This window comes from Pteropus vampyrus, unplaced genomic scaffold, assembly GCF_000151845.1.
Source record: "Pteropus vampyrus isolate Shadow unplaced genomic scaffold, Pvam_2.0 Scaffold366, whole genome shotgun sequence".
Lineage (NCBI taxonomy): Eukaryota > Metazoa > Chordata > Mammalia > Chiroptera > Pteropodidae > Pteropus > Pteropus vampyrus.
In genome coordinates, this window is record NW_011889147.1 from 338342 (window position 1) to 354623 (window position 16282).

General features: G+C 38.3%; 1 protein-coding gene across 6 annotated transcripts in view; it reads right to left on the minus strand.

Annotated features, from left to right (window-relative positions):
* The window catches only part of RIC3 (RIC3 acetylcholine receptor chaperone), a 44089-nt gene that overhangs the window by 10857 nt on the left and 16950 nt on the right, over positions 1 to 16282 (minus strand). For 5 of the 6 annotated variants that reach the window (XR_002777094.1, XM_023522946.1, XM_023522945.1 and 2 more), the window contains 4 exons: positions 10537 to 10766; positions 9441 to 9516; positions 6797 to 6890; positions 109 to 257 (listed from right to left, as the gene is read on the minus strand). Coding sequence is in view for 5 of the 6 variants with exons in the window: in XM_023522946.1 (XP_023378714.1) it covers positions 109 to 257; positions 6797 to 6890; positions 9441 to 9516; positions 10537 to 10766 (549 nt within the window). In the remaining variant the exon portion in view is untranslated. The remainder of the gene's footprint in view (positions 1 to 108; positions 258 to 6796; positions 6891 to 9440; positions 9517 to 10536; positions 10767 to 16282) is intronic. The other variant, XM_011379571.2, reaches the window with a different exon arrangement.

Genomic DNA, 16282 nt, shown 5'->3' on the forward strand with positions numbered 1-16282 from the left:
TGAGTTTTATTGTATATATACTATACTTCAGTAATAAAGATGATTTAAAAATTTTTTAAAGATCTCTTTTCTGGGCTGACAGCTAACAAATGAGAAGACATTGTTTACCTTCCCAGTCCTCCGTGTAAGGGGCCTCCTCAGCTTCTTTCTCTGGAGTGGATGTGTCAACAAATTTTCCTTCTTTCATGACCTTGGTGATTTCTCGGAGCTGATGCAGCAATCGTTTTTCTTGGTCAGAAGTCACAGTCTGTGCTCTGCTTAGAAATATCAGATAATTGAGCCATTTGGTGGTAAGTGTTCCTAGGCAATGAACATAAATGCCACTGTGACCCATCAGACCATGAACTGAAGAAGCCTGTCTGTTCCATATTCAGCTAATATCTTACATTCATCAGGCCTCTTACAGCTTTACTCTTTCCATCAGTACAGGAGCCCTGACTTGCCACAGCCACTCATTCATTCTGTGTAGCCCTTAATTCTTACAACAGCCCACTTTGCCGGGGGGGAGGGGAAGGAACATGAGCAGCTGCATGCGCAGGCAGGCTAGGATTGGTTAGGTATGGCAGATTTCAAGATGCTAGAAAAATAAAAGGTCAAATCAGAAGATAAACTCATCAGGTTTTTGAATGCTATAAACCTACACAAATCATCTGAGTTCTGAATCCAGGAGTTAAGCACAGAAAGGATGAGAGCTTCTAACCACGCCATTCATGGTTAGAACAGAGTTCAGATTAAGAGAAGACTGTAGGCTACTGCCACACAGTACAATATGCCTCAAGGACTGGGTGGTCTCATCTTTCCCCAGGTCCTTCTCTCTTAAGCCCAGCCAAATGACTTCCAAAACTGAGTCCTTTGTTCTGACCTCAATACCCAAATTTCCTATTGCTACTGTATATTATATATGGATGTTCTGAAGGCACCTCGCCATATTCAAAGCTGAAGTGAGAACCCCTATCCCAAGCCTTATTTTCTTTGTCTTGTGTTTTTTATCTTAGTTGATGCCATAATTTCCTTCCAGTTTGGGCTGTAAGTCTCCAACTCATCTTTATCTTTCTTTTCCTCTTCATTGTGCTTACCTAGTTAGCAATTTTCTCCTTTAGAGAACCAACCCCTCTTCTGCTCACAGTACAAAGGTTAGGGTGAAGCCATCCATCTCCTCACCTTTCCTTCAAGGGTAGCAATGTGGCCCATGGCCAATTATCACACTCCATCACCTTGGCTGAGTGACTGATTCAGTGATATATACATACAGGACCCAAGCTGGGCCAAGTGTACTTTCTCCTAAAACTGGATCTTGAATCCAGTGAAGCCTGATCTGAAAACTTTTCATATTAACTGATCCTGGCAGCAGTCCTTCAAAACACTGTTCATTTGTTCCTGCCCCCTATATCTTCAAAGCTGTTCTAGTTCCCACTCTTCCTGAAACCTGAATGTTTAGTTATTCCTCTGATAGTCTGAGCTACCCCATATTCTTCCAATAAATTCTGCCACCCACTCCAAATATTTGCTACCCAGATTGGCTGCCTGCAACCAAGAAAACCTAATACAGCCTGTGATTGTTTTTCCTCCACGAAGTACTCTTAATTTAGCCCCCTCTTTTCCACTCTCACTGGCACTTTTATTACCTTTTGCTGTAACTTTTCAATAACCTTCTAGCATGTAACCACTCTACATGTCACTATAAGGGTAAATTTTCTGAAGTGCAGCAGATCATGACATTTTTCTTCTAAAGCCTTTAAGTGGCACCTACTGTAAAGACAATGAATTCCAAACTTCTCGGCCTACCCTTCAGGGCCTTCCAGTCTGGCCCCCATTTACTTTTCTGTTTTTTTTTTCTTTCATGACTTACCTCTACTCATTTACCCTATCCCTGGTCTACCCCACTCCAGATACTTGCTGTTCCGAACACATGCCTTGACTCTCTCACCTTGTTTGCTACTTGTGCTGCCCTTTCCCTCTGAAACATTCTTTCCCCAAATTCTGCTAGAGGAAACCCTTCCACCATGTGAGGCTTATTCAGATTCCCCTTTTTCCATAAGACGTGCTGTAAGACAGAGGAACTCTCCCGCCACCCCCCGCCCACTCGAAGATGTCCACATCTTAATCCCTGAGTTCTATAATTATGTTACCTTATATGTCAGGAGACTTAAGGCTACAGAGGGAATTAAGGCTGTTAATCAGAAGGACTTAAAAAAGAGATTATCCTGGATAATCTGGGAGGGCATAACATAATTACCAAAGTCCTTAAAAGTGGAAAAAGAGACAGAAGAGGTCAGAGTAATATGTTGTGAGAAGGCCTCGACCTACTATTGCTGACTCTGAACATGGAAAAAAGGGTCCATGAGCCAAGGAATGTGGGTAGCTTCAAAAATCTGTAAAAGGCAAGGAAACGGGTTCTCCTCCAGAGCCTCCAGAAGGAAATGCAATCCTGCCAACACCTTGATTTTAGCCCAATGTAGGATTTCTAACATACAGAACTGTAAGATAATAAATGTGTGTTGTTTTAAGCCATTAAGTTTGTGGTAAATCATTACAGCAGCCATAGAAAACTAATACACATTCTTAGAACACTTTCTCTCTGAGCTGCAATTCCTTATACAGAAATAATACCTCCACTGACAACCATATAGGAATGTACAGAGCAAATCAAAATAGGTACCAAGGAAGATATTCTTATTATTGCTAAAAAAAGCCTGCTTTAAAGTACTGTCTTTAGATTTAACTCATTCATTTTTTTCAAAATATAATGACATCGTCAATATGTCAGCACTGGAAATATAATTTGGACAATGTAAAGTCCCTATCTTCAAGAAGACATTACGGGACATTAGGGAAGACAGAAAAGTTAATAGAAGATCAGAAAGTAATGCAATGCTTATAATATCCGACAAACCTAGGTGGTGTAGACACACAAAGAAGGAATGCATAACCAAGTTTGGGTTGAGGGAAGGGCTCTCAGAGAAAATGATATCTAAGTTGAGACCTATAAGACAAGTAAAAGTTAAAATAAGTGCCTGTGACTTGGGGTGGGTGGAGACACCCAAGCAAAGAAAAAAAAATATATGCGAAATCCTAGAAGCAAAAGTGTACAGGTATTTTAGAGCAGCGGTCCCCAACCTTTTTTGGCACCAGGGACAGGTGTTCATATGAGAATCGAATGCCTGATGATCTGAAGTGGAGCTGAGGCGGTGATGCCAGCGCTGGGGAGTGGCTGCAAATATAGATGAAGCTTTGCTCTCTTGCCCGCCACTCACCTCCTGCTGTGCAGCCCTGTTCCTACCAAGTATGGACTGGTACGGGTCCACGACCTGGGGGTTGGGGACTTGTTTTAAATAATCAGCAAGCAGTCAGTGTGGCTGGACCACAGGTAGAGAGAGTGATGAAGATAAAACAATAGAGATATGCAGGGCCATGTCACTTAGGACCATGTAAGCCATGTTAAAGAGTCTGTACTTTATCAAGAGCCATAAGGACCTACTGAAGGATTAAAACAAAATATATAACCCATCTGTTTGAGAAGCAGAAAGTGAACTGAAGGGAGGCAAAAATTAGAGGAAAAAAAACACATGAGACACATAGTTCTGACCTATGTCAAAAGTAAAGGTATTCATTCATTCACTCACTCATTCTTTTTTTCATTTCATCTAATGCTTTTTTAGAGCCTACTATGGGCCTGTGCTAGGCTGTGGGCATAATCCCTGCCTTAGGAGAGATGAGAGTCTTTTGCAGGGAGACATATTTATTAATTAGGAAGAAACGACAAGACAAGGTTATTGATGAGATATGGGAAGTGAAGGAAAAGGTGAATCAAGAATGACATCTAATTTCTGCTTTGGGAAACTAAGTAGAAGGTGGAGCCATCTGCTGAGATGGGGAACAGTAAAGGTAGGGTAGGTTCAGCTGGGAGTAGATGATGAGTCCCATTTTGGACATTCATTTATTCTAGGGACATTCATCATTTGATGGGGATAAGAGTAGGTATCTATGAGACATGTCTAGTAGGACCCCTTAATATAGAAGAGTAAATCGTGGCCATTACTAATTGAGATTCTTCTCTTCATATCCTGAAGAGAAGAATCTCAATTAGTAATGGCCACGATTTACTCTTCCACCATGATAATAGATGTGCAAATGCTTGTATCAAAAATGAGTATCTACTCTTTTTCAATAGTATTTACTTAGTACCTACTATTGAACATAGTGAACAAAACTGAGAAATCCTGCTCTCAAAGGGTTTCTATCCCAAAAATGCATGCCAGATATCTACCGTCCCCAACACATACTCAACATGCCTGTCAGGGCTGTCTGCGGCCAAGTGGACACTCTCACTTCTCTAGGAAGGAAATTTTACTGATCATAAGGACATAAATGAGGACACCTCAATTCTGATTTCTAGATCCTTAACCTTTGTGTCCTTGGGCTGGATATTGTACTTAATATCAGACATATATGGCACAATATCAACCTTTCAGGAGGCTTCATTACAATATATGTAAACACATGTTCACATATTGCCCACAAGTGAAAGCTGTGTGAAAAGTTTTATTAGATATTAAAAACCTTTCCCATATTTTGATTCTTATATAGCATTAAGATGATATTTCAGAAATTGTATATTTCTGAAATTTTAAGCAAAATCTTAGTTATGGAGTGCACATTACATAAAAAGACTTAGAAGGCTGCAAATGAACACATTTTGTCTTAAATCCTCTCCTTGACCCCTAGAAGCCTGGAAACATGAAAATCTTGATCTGACAAAAAAAATACTGGAGTATTTTGGGTTCTAATAATCATAGAAGCACAGACTTGTAGAAGAACAAATGCCACAGAAATTGAGGTTAAAGGATATAAGTTTAAAAAGAAAATGCAAAATATGGAGCTACCTAGCCCTTGCAGTTTTCAAGGTTGAAGTCTCTTAGGGCCTACCTGTCAGGATAAAAGGTGTTGGATTAAGGAGTCAGAGAGAACATCACATCTCCATGTACTGGAAAATGAGAAATGTGGGAAAGAGAACCACATGCTATGCTCTTTTCAGGAGAAAAGGAACTGTTCCCCAGTTCCTGAGAGGTATGTTTTACACACCATCACTACGCGACAGGCTGAAATGACACCACATCCCAGCATCTTATGAGAAGTAAACATTGTGAACTAGGACCTGTGGCCCCAGAAACAATGAGATGGCACAACTCCAGTTACAGGTTGGTGACAACTCCTCTGCCTCTGCACATAAAACATGGAGGAGTAATCCCAGCACAAAGAGGACAAAGAGTTGGTTAAAGGTTATAGTACTGTGTTCCTAGCTTGGGCAGTGGACAGATGGTACACATGGACGGGATGGTGAGGTTCTTTGATTTGAGCTAAGGGAGTCTGAATGGGACTGAGTAATAGTGAGAAGATATACCTTCATGTGGTTTCTTATTCTAAGGCTCAAGGGTTGGGTGTCCCAGGTGGAAGGCCTTGCCCATAGGTATTCATCTATGGCTTTCATGACCCTTAGGTGTCTTCCGGGGCTTCAAATGGACCAGGGCCAGAGTACAGATATTTTTTGAGGCATGAGGGTCAATAAAAGCCTGGCAGTTCCCCACCCTGAGAGGCACAGGGTAAGGGCAGGTAAGATCAGAAACATACGGTTGCACAAATTGGTTTAGTCACAATCATAATTCTCATATATTAGACAGTATATAAAAAGCATTTAGTTCAGAGCTTGTTTCTCACTTAAGTGCTCAATAAATAGCAAATATTACACATTCACACAGATATGTATAGATAGGCACACATCTATACCACTTTGGGGAACATTCCAGATAGTCACTCTGCTTTCTGGACCAAAAGAAGGTCAAGGCTCCTGTGCTCATATAGACAAGGTTCATCGTCATAAATGTCTTTTCACAGCACTGTAGACATTGCAGGGAAAAGCCAAGACAAGAGACTGCAATCTGAAGATGTTCATTTTTCTCCTATCCAGCCAAAGAAAGGGAAAACTGGGACCAGAGAGCAAAGAAAGGGGCCTGGGGCACCAGTACCACCAGGGATGGCAAACAAGAGGCAAAGGGGGAGCAGCAGCTTCTGGGGCAAAGACGCCACAGTGAGTCCACAGAGCAACAGGAGGGACATTTCAACATATTCTCCTGCATGGGATTTTGCCTCTTGCTCCCGTTCTTCTTCCATTCTTGTCAGAAAGGCCTTGCTCAAATGGAAGCCCTCTTTGTTCTCAATCACACATTCTGGTTTTTCCTTCCTGGCCTTCTTATATCCATGTTTTCATAGTTGTTGCCAGCTTCCATCAACTCCTGAAGCTACCTTTTCAGATCCATGGCCAGCCTGTAGCAAGAGGAGTGAATCTTTCCTGTGGGGCATCCTAAGGGGCTAGGTTGGCTCCTGATACCTACTTTACACGTATAACTCTGTTCAGGCATAGAAAACACAAAACACAAAATGCCTAATCTAATCATACTTGCTCTATTCTCTCATTTTGTCTCAAGTAGAAAGCATAACATTTAATAATCTGGCTTTACTTAAAATTATGCTTTTAGAAAGCTAGGAAATTGTCTTCCTTAAAAGCTAGTTATTTGACTCTGAAGGATTTGTTCACAAAGCTACTCACAATAATGGGTATAACACTGAACATATGCTCTTGAAAACTGAGATTGCTTGATAGCATGAAAATGGAAATGTTACATGAGAAATAACATGCAAATGACAATTAAAATGAAAGTAACTGGCCCAGAAATCAAAGAAAAGCTAAAGTTTGAGCTGATTCTCTAAATGGGAAATACTCTGAGTCCTGAAAACCTACCTTTCACCATTAGGTCCCACTCTGTTGATTAATTTTTCCATGGCTTCCTCTGTCTCCTTCAGTTTTTCTTGCAGTTGAATAAGCTCAAAATTGGCTGAAAAACAAGCATCAATCTAAGAACCATCAAACACAGCTCCCTAAGCTCTTTTCTGAAACATGGCTGGCTGTGACACTCTGTAGTAATCCAGGCTGGTCCTGAGACTCAGAGAAGAGACTAAGAGATTCTCTAGCTAATCCAATCAGGATACAAAAGGTACTGTTGTCTGAGCACCAAGAACTAAGGATATTTAGTGAGTGATAAACAAATCACTCTCTTACACAAAGGGATACAGCAGGACCAGGAAAGAAAATACCTTGGAACAAAAAGCATACCCCTACACAGTTATCCAAGAAGAAATGAAGAAGATAAATATACCTTTTCTCCTGCTTTCTTTCTATTAAAATATAGTTAATATTCAATATTATATTAGTTTCAGGTGTACAACAGTTTTTTAACATTACTATACCTAATTTAAGTGATCACCATGCTACGTCTCATAATATTCTGTCATCATGATGTTACTGACTATATTCCTTATGCTTTACATTACAGCCCCATAACTTATTTATTTTATAACTGGAAATTTGTACCTCTTATTTACCTTCACCTTTTTTGCCCTTCCCCTCTGGCATCCATCTCTATGCCTATGAGACTATTTCTGTTGTATATTGTTTGTTCATTTTTTTTTTTTTAGATTCCATATATAAGTGAAATCATACATGTCTTTGTCTGACTTATTTCACTTAGTATAAGAGCTCCTAGGTCCATCCATGTTGTCACAAATGGCAAAATTTCATTCTTTTTTATGGCTGAGTAATAATCCACTGTATATATATGTACCACATCTCCTTTTACCCATTCATCTATCAATGGAAACTAGGTTGTTTCCCTACTTGGTTATTTTAATCCAAATGATGCTGAAGGGTAAAGTACCAAACCTGCAATGTACTTTAAAAAAGGAGTCAAGGCCCTGAAATGAACAATATTTTACCTGCACCTAAGGCTGAAAACATATCAGGAAGGCAACAGTTTAAATGTTATGCTTCTTCAACTGAGGAAGTCTTGAACCCAAGGTTTTCTGCCCAAGGTTTTCTGCCCAAGTAGTGTGGAATGAAGTGCAATAATCCTCCCTTCCAGAAGTAGTTTTCTCAGCAAGGGTCAGTAGAGAACATAGCTATCTATTGAAACTAACATTAAAATGAATGTTAATTTTAGAACAGAAAAAATAAATCATTAAATCCATATACAAAATGAACTTTAACGCAGTAGGAAAATAAAATGTTCATTATGTAGATAACCTAGTTTTTGTTTCATACTCAGAAATATTTAGAGTCATTGTAAATGTAATACATGAAAGGCCTTTTAATACTTCTGGAACAAATTCTTACTTGTGCAGTTAACATCTGTAAAGTGTCTAGAGGACTGTGCCACATAAATGCTTAAGTTATTTTTATTTTCTTCATGACTCAAAATTGAAGGCAAAGAAGCTGATATATAACTGCTACTATGTTACAAAGCAGCTGCTCTTAGGAATTCATTTACTGCTTTCTGTTTTAAATGCATTATGTGACAAGATACAGAATTTGCTACTTATTAAAGAGTCCATTAATCTTTTAAAAATTATTTTACTGATACATTTATCATCACTGTTAGACACTATCTCAATTAAGAACACAGTAGCTTTCTTAAAGAAATATTTAAGATTTCCAGAAAGGATGCAGAATGTAACTGGAATATCTATTTCCACAGAGAATCTGGAGTAAACTCAAAAACCAATTATAGCTGAGGGCAGATGCTTCCATGGTTCAGCCTTGCTTCATTTTGCTAATTTTTTTTTTTTTTTTTTTTAAAGATTGAGGCTTCGTTATCCACAGGATAAAGCAGTTTGGCCTCCAAGGCCTTCAATAATATGGCTTAACCTACCTACTCTTCAGGCCTTCTTTCTCACAGCTGCCCTATGTCAGGGTATGTCCCACTCGAGCCATGCCATCTATCCGACAGGTCCTCCTCCATGGACACCCAGCTAGAAATGACTTCCTGTAAGGCTTTCATCAAATCCTTTCTTTCTAGGTAGTAAACTTTTGACAAGTTTTTTCTGACATCCATGCTAGACTACAAATTCTTAGAGGGTAGAACAATGCCATATATATTTCATTTCCCCAGGGAGCACAGAATATTTTAGTTAGTTAGTAAATATTTGATGATCATGTTTTAAGAGCCAGAAGGGTTAAACTCAGTCCCTAGATCTAATAACTGACTTTGGCAATGACTGAATCTCTCTGCCTCACTTTTCCTATCTGCGAAATAAAGATATCTGCTACCAATATTCTGAAGTTAGGAAATGAGAAGTAACCTATTCCAAATGTGAAATATTAATTTGTTAACATATAAAAAGTGAACTGGCAGTTTTGTACTTTTTGTAACTATCTTTCCTTAAAAGCCCAACATGAATATGGAAACTTTTGAGAACTCCCAGAGTTAAGGTAAAAGTGGCATCAGATTAATTTGGGGCAACGTTTGAGAAATGCTTTTAAGACAGAGCCACAGACTGTCCAGCTGTCTGACTCAATAAAAACTTGTAACTCTACTGAAAGCAGCACTTACTAATTTTTCTGTGGGTGTTTCCAGGTGTAGCAGTAGAACATTTCCGATCCTCTGCAGCAGTTTTCCCCTTTGAAAGCTGAGAATTGAAGGAGGTACAGCACATCAACAGCAACTCAGAACCGCAAGGTCATGGACCCCCTCATATTAAATGAAAAAAAAAAAAAAAGAGAGAGAAAGAAAAGGTTGGGAGACAAAAATCAAATCCAATTAAATAGCAACATTAGAGAAACATCTCAAAAAAATAAAAAAGGCAATAGAAGGTTTCCAACTAAAAAAATATCAAGGCACAAGGAAAAAATCTCTCTACAGGTCATCTGCCTTGCCCATGCTCATCTAAGACTCAACTCAGGCTGCCTGCAGGATTCCTGGGCAAGAAGGAACTTACTCCTTACCCTGGTTAGAAGGACAAAGTGAAGCTCCTACCTCCACTTCACAGTGTCTAGGCCCATGGCCTGGCAAAACCTACCTGGAGGTGGAACTCAGGAGTCTGCTAGTAAAGGACCCAAACCATATGTCCCCAGAGCTAGGAAATATCAGGCATAGTTTCAGTTCTGTTTCAAGAGAATTACTGAAGATATTAAAAACAGCACTTCATACTCCTGGAGGTGAGGGGTGGGTGGTGCGGCGAGGACAAATGGACTTTGATACTAGTCATTATCTGGCCTCACAGTGGCTACCTGGAAATCATTGTGCCAATCCTAATAATAAAGCTCTTCTTAGAAAAGCTTTATGCCTTTTCGGTTTGCAAAGATGCCCAGTCAAAAAGAAATTGGAGAAGGGGGGCTTTGAACTTTATTGCTAACTGGATTTGGAACTTGAAGATCCAGGTTTAAGTCCTGGTTTCGCAGTTTTAAGTTGTGAATTCTGGGGCAAATAATTTAAGCTCTGAGTGAACATTTTCTCATCTATAAAACTGAGATAACAGCTATCCTAAATACCTTATGAAGAAGAGACAAGGTTTAAAGAGATGACAGATTGAAAAAGGGTTATGAACTAACTGTAAAGGGTTTTAATGCTGAAATGTTTTTATTAGGATATTAGATGTAATATGTATCAGATGTCACTGATGTAATATGATCAAGATAATTCCACTTACCTTAAATAGAATGTATAGTATATATAAAAAAATCCCCAAACCATAGATTGGAATGATCTGCCCCACCAGGCCTCTTCCACTGCCTCCTCCTCCTCCAGTGCCTCCGCCTGATCCTTTGGCTTTTGCAAAGGCCTCTGCAAGGTGAGGCCTCTGGAAACGAGCCCCAGGACTTTGGCCATCTGAGGGTGCCTGCTGATGATGCATCATGGGTGGAAATCGACCCAACTTTCCTGAGAAAATAAATTGATCAGTCTATTTCTTCTACTATTTTAAATACGGCTATTATGAAAACACTTCATGCATTGATGTACAAATAACAGAAGCCAACACAAACAAGTTTAAGAAAAAACGGGAATCTGATTTTAAGGACACAGCGGTATCACACAGATAATATGATGTGACAATTTCTAGTTCACCAAACTCATTTTTTCCTCTTCCTTTTGGGTCCACAGCTAGATAACATTTTCCAGCTTCCATATAATTAAACATGACCATGTGACTGAGTTCCAGCCAAAAGAATGTGGGGGAAATAAGCTAGTTCAAGGCCTGACCTATAAAACTTCCCATGTACTAAACTCCCTGTTCATTTCCCTTCTGCAAGCTGGATCCTAGCACCTGGGGAGACCCTGGAAGTCATGTGATGAAAATGGCAGAGCCTCTATCGATTTGGGTTCTTGGGTAACTGTGTGGCACAGAGCTTTCTACTGCTGCCACCACAACAACTTAGAACCATCTGGACCTGTTTATGTGAGGAGAAATAAACTATTGTGTTAGGGCCATTATACACTTTAGAGTCTGTTGTAGCAGTTAGCTACCTCTAACTAATACAGATAAGGAAATGCAATCTGGTCTCCAAAGAGAACAGAACTAGAAACTGGAAAGCCATCAGAATCCAGGACAGCTACTCTCACATTCTATCTCATCTTTCTCCCTCTCTATGGGACTATAAGCCTTTTTTTTTTTCTCTATTTCTCTATGCATATCTTTTTCATTCTCCTTTCTCTGTAGACCATTTCATTAGCTTGAGGACATGGAGAAAGATGGTCATCCCAAAATCCTTCATTTGCATGTCCTTCAAGAGGCCAACATAATTCCAAATTCCTTGGAAGAAGACTCTGAATACCCTGCTTATATAGATATGCATCCCTTTCCAGTCAGTTGCAGTTAAGCAGACAGGATTCATGTAGTACAAACAGGGTCACAGGCCCATCCCTGTGAGTGAAGAGCAGGGCTTAGAAAAGGAGAGTGTATCAGGTTTTTTGCATTTTATTCCTCCATCAGAAGCAGCCAAACATTAACACTAACTACTAGTCCTACTAAGAGCCAGAGGTGAAAAAAAAAGGAAGATATCTCTTTGAAAGGTTATCTAAACAGGCTTGTGTGGAAAAACCAGAGGGAGATAAAATTATAGAGCAGAAAACACTAAGAGCAGAAAGATTTCATAAATTAGACTAAAATACAAACTATACAGTGAAAAACTGTTGGAATTGAATTCTAACAAAATTATATTTTTTGTTCAATAAAGAATACCATGAATAGAGTTTAGATGACAGACAAGGAAAGCTTTTGCAACATCAAAAATTAACAAGAAATTAAATACCTAGAATGGATAAGAAATTCCTACAGTTCAATGTAAATATCACAGGAAACCCAACCAAAATACAGTCAAAGAAATGTGTGGGGAACTCACAGAAAAAAAGCTTAAATAATTTTTAAGAAGTGTAAAAAATATATAAAGATGATCAAAGTAAAACTAATGAAATCTATTAAATTAAAACAATGAAAAAGCACTTATACCCATCAGAAGGGAAAAATTAGAATGGTGGATAATAGCCATAACTGACAAAGATGTGGGGAGGCAAGAAATGTCATCATGCACTGTGGCTGAGTATAAGAATGTGATACATAGAGCCATTCTATTAAGTGATCTGACTATACCTAGCAACATTAAGTATGCCCTATAGTACAGTAATCCCACTTTGGTGGATAAATTCCAGAGAAATTCTCAAGTAAGGCTGTCTATATCTAAATTTGAATTATAGACTTTATAGACCTATGTGAGAAAGTTTGCTGTGATGACGATGCAGCAGTGGGCTTAAAGAAACTTGCTTTCCATAACTGGTAGAATGGAAAAAAACAATATGGAGTAGATACAAATATGGAATTCTATGTAGTTTTTAGAAATCACACTTAAGATGTACCTATAGCAAACATGAGTACATCTTAAAAAGCACAGCATTGAGTAAAAAAATGAGCAAATACCATTATGCAAGCTGAAGACACCCATAATTATACTACATATCTTTCCAAGCAAATATGTACAGGTATAAGGATGTAAAACAAATACATTAGAGTGGGTGCATATGAATGGAGAAGGGAATGGGCATGTGGATTGAAGAGAAAGTGTTAAAAAGAAAATAACAAAACAAGAAAGAAACTTTGCACTGATGTTAATAAGGAGCTATGAACTCAGGACTATCTTTAAGTCAACAATCTACTCCTGAGGTTTGAAAGACGGAGGGAGCGCGGGCAGGGAGGTGAGACAGATAGCCACTGCACCTGGGAGCCACCTTCTGCCTTGAATCCTCTCTCCCAAGCTCCACTCCTCCTTTTGTTCCCAATATTGACTTACGATGACATGAAAATAATGAGAAGAAATGCTTCTTTTAAAGAGAAAGTCAAAAACGGAAGCACAACTTCAGATAGAAGAAAGAAACCAGGTCACCACTCCTTATGCTGGTGACTATGTTGCTGTTAAAGTGTCAAGGATCTAAATATATTAAATGGTGAGTACTGTCTTTAAGGTTATAATGTACCTTCAAAAAAATGCCTAGCCAGCATACAAGCAGCTAACTTTTCTCTTGAGAGAATCAGATATATTGGGTGGCTAGTGTTCAATAAACTAGATTTAATATTTGTAGTAATATATTGAACTTCATTTCATTGTACTGAGAACACTCTTCAAAACTTGACATAAAACAAAAAATTAAAATCAGGTCCTGGCACAAAAAGCATTATTTTGCATTTCTAAAATTAAAAAATGATGATGCTAAATATTACATATCTCCCCCCAAAACTTTTATAGATCTGTCAGCCAGGAAGATTTATTGGACAGCCATTACGTTCAGCACTCTGCGCTACAGGGAGGAAAGGAGGAGAGCCATAAACGAAATAGAAAAAAATAGTTCCAACATGGAATAGTGCTTTTAAAAAGTAGCATATCCAAAACAAACGACAAAAAAGGGCAAGATATCATGGGCCTTATTACTAGACAAAATAAATGTCTACCGAAAGAATGCAAAAAGAAAAAAAGAGAGGAGTCGGATGGGATCAATCATTGAAGGGAATGAGACTCAGAACAGCAGAGAAGCACAGGCTCATCCGGAAGAAAGAAGAATGTGTGCAATGAGAAAGAGATGAGAAGAATAACAAAGAATAAATCAGGTTAACTACCAAATTAGTTTGGCTCAATTTAGGGAAGTAAGGAGAGGAAAGTGGAGGTGGGGTATTTAAATGCTAACTTGTGGTATATAAATTTGATACTGTGGGTCCAGGATCAGGGAAATAACTTAATGAGAAAGATGTCAGAGGGGGATTAATCTAGCAATTGACTATAGGTACTGTCTAATATGGAGAGAAATCAGGGTGTGGTAAATCAGCAAGAAGGCAGTAATTCAGTTCTGAGGTGCAAGGGCCTGAGGTGCTGGCTATAGTATAAAGAAGAAAGGATAGGTTCAAAGGTTCTTACCATGTAAGTAATGATCAGCAGCATTTACTACAGAACAGAACATAGGACTAATAGGGGAGAAGGTCAGATAACTCTAAGGTCAGGAGATTAAGATACTAAGAGAAGACAATGAAGAAACTGGGAGAGCTTCTGCTGGGAAGACTGAAGACACATTTTTCACATGCTAAATTCCAGGTGTTGGTGGCACATTCAGAAGAAATTGTTATTAGATTATAGCTGGGCTTGAGAAGAGACTCTATGCTACCTAAGTGACAAAGCTGATTAAAATAACTAAGTGAATGGTTCTACTACCAAAAAGGCTGGAGGGATATGTGTACTTCTATGCAAAGAGAGAAAGAAAACAGATGGTCAGAGGACCAGAAACAAATCAGTATCATAAAGGTCAAAGGAGGACAGACTTGAAAGCAACTGAGAAAACTGATAAAAACTAATGGCAATTCCTGTTTTTAGATGCAATGTATTCTTGAGAAAAAGATAGCCATCATATGAAACCCTATTTACCTGTTTAGACAATAACAAATGTACTACAAGGCATCACAAAATCTTCAGTCAGAAGGCGCCTTAAAAGTCATCCAGTCTTTCAACAAATGATATCCACATGCAAAAGGATGAAGTTGGATGCCTAACTCCACCATATTAAATTTAAAAATTAACTCAAAATGAATTAAAGGCTTAAATATAAGAACTAAAACTATAAAACTCTTAGAAGAAATCAAGCATAAATCTTCACTACCTTGGATTAGGCAATGGTTTCTTAGATATGACACCAAAAACAGAAGCAACCAAAGAAAAAAATAGGTAAATTGGATTTCGTCAATTTCTAAAAAAAACTTTTGTGCTATAAAACACACCATCGAGAAAGTGAAAACAAACCATTGAAAGGGAGAAAATATATGCAAATCATATATAAGGGTCTAATATCCAAAGTATAAAAGAACTCTTACCATTCAACAATAAAAATAACCCAATTTAAAATAATCAAAGGCTCTTAATAAACATTTCTCCAAAATATGTAAATGGCCAACACACATATGAAAAAATGTTCAACACTAGTAGCCTTCAAGGAAATGCAAATTAAACCCACAATGAGATACCACTTTACATCTACTAGGATGCTGTGATCAAAAAGATAATAAGTGTTGGTGAGGATGTGGAGAAAATGGAACTCTCAGATTCTGATGGGAATGTAAAATAGCACAATTGCTTTGAAAAACAGTCTAGCAGTTCCTTAAAAGGGTAAACAAAGTTTCCATATGACCCAGCAATTCTACTCTCAGGTATATACATATACCAGAGAATATGCTCTCACAACACCTTGTATAAAAATGTTCACAGAGGCATTATTCACAATAGCCACATGTCCATCAACTAACAAATGGATAAACAAAAATGGTATATCCATACAGTGGAATATGATTTTGGCCATAAAAAGGAATGAAGTACTGGTAAAATATGGATGAATTTTGAAAACATTATGCTATGCGAAAAAAAAGGCAGTCATGCAAGACCACATATTATATGATTTCATTAAGATGAAATGTCCAGAACAGGCAAATCTATAGAGAAAGAGATTAGTGGTTTCAGGGTTAGGGTGGGTAGGAAAAAAAGAGAGTGACTACTAACGTGTATGGGTTTTTTTTTTTTTTTGTGGTGGGAGAGATAAAATTTTCTGAAATTGATTGTGGTGACGGTTGCATAACTCTGTGACTATATTGAAAATCACCAATTATACACTTTAAATAGGTAAATTACATGGTATGTGAATTATACCTCAATAAAGCTGTTTTTTTAAAGTTATCTAGTCTAATCACTGGTGTTCAATATCGTCACCTCTCTTAAATGGTGATCCTGACTTTGCTGAATCCCATCAAACAGGAAACTCAGTACTTCCCCCTGGGAAGCTCATGCCAACCCTATACAGCTCTGTTAGAACTGTCTTGAGTTAATGAGTGAGTAATGGGAATAAGGAAGAAATGAAAATAAAGGATTTCAAAAAGC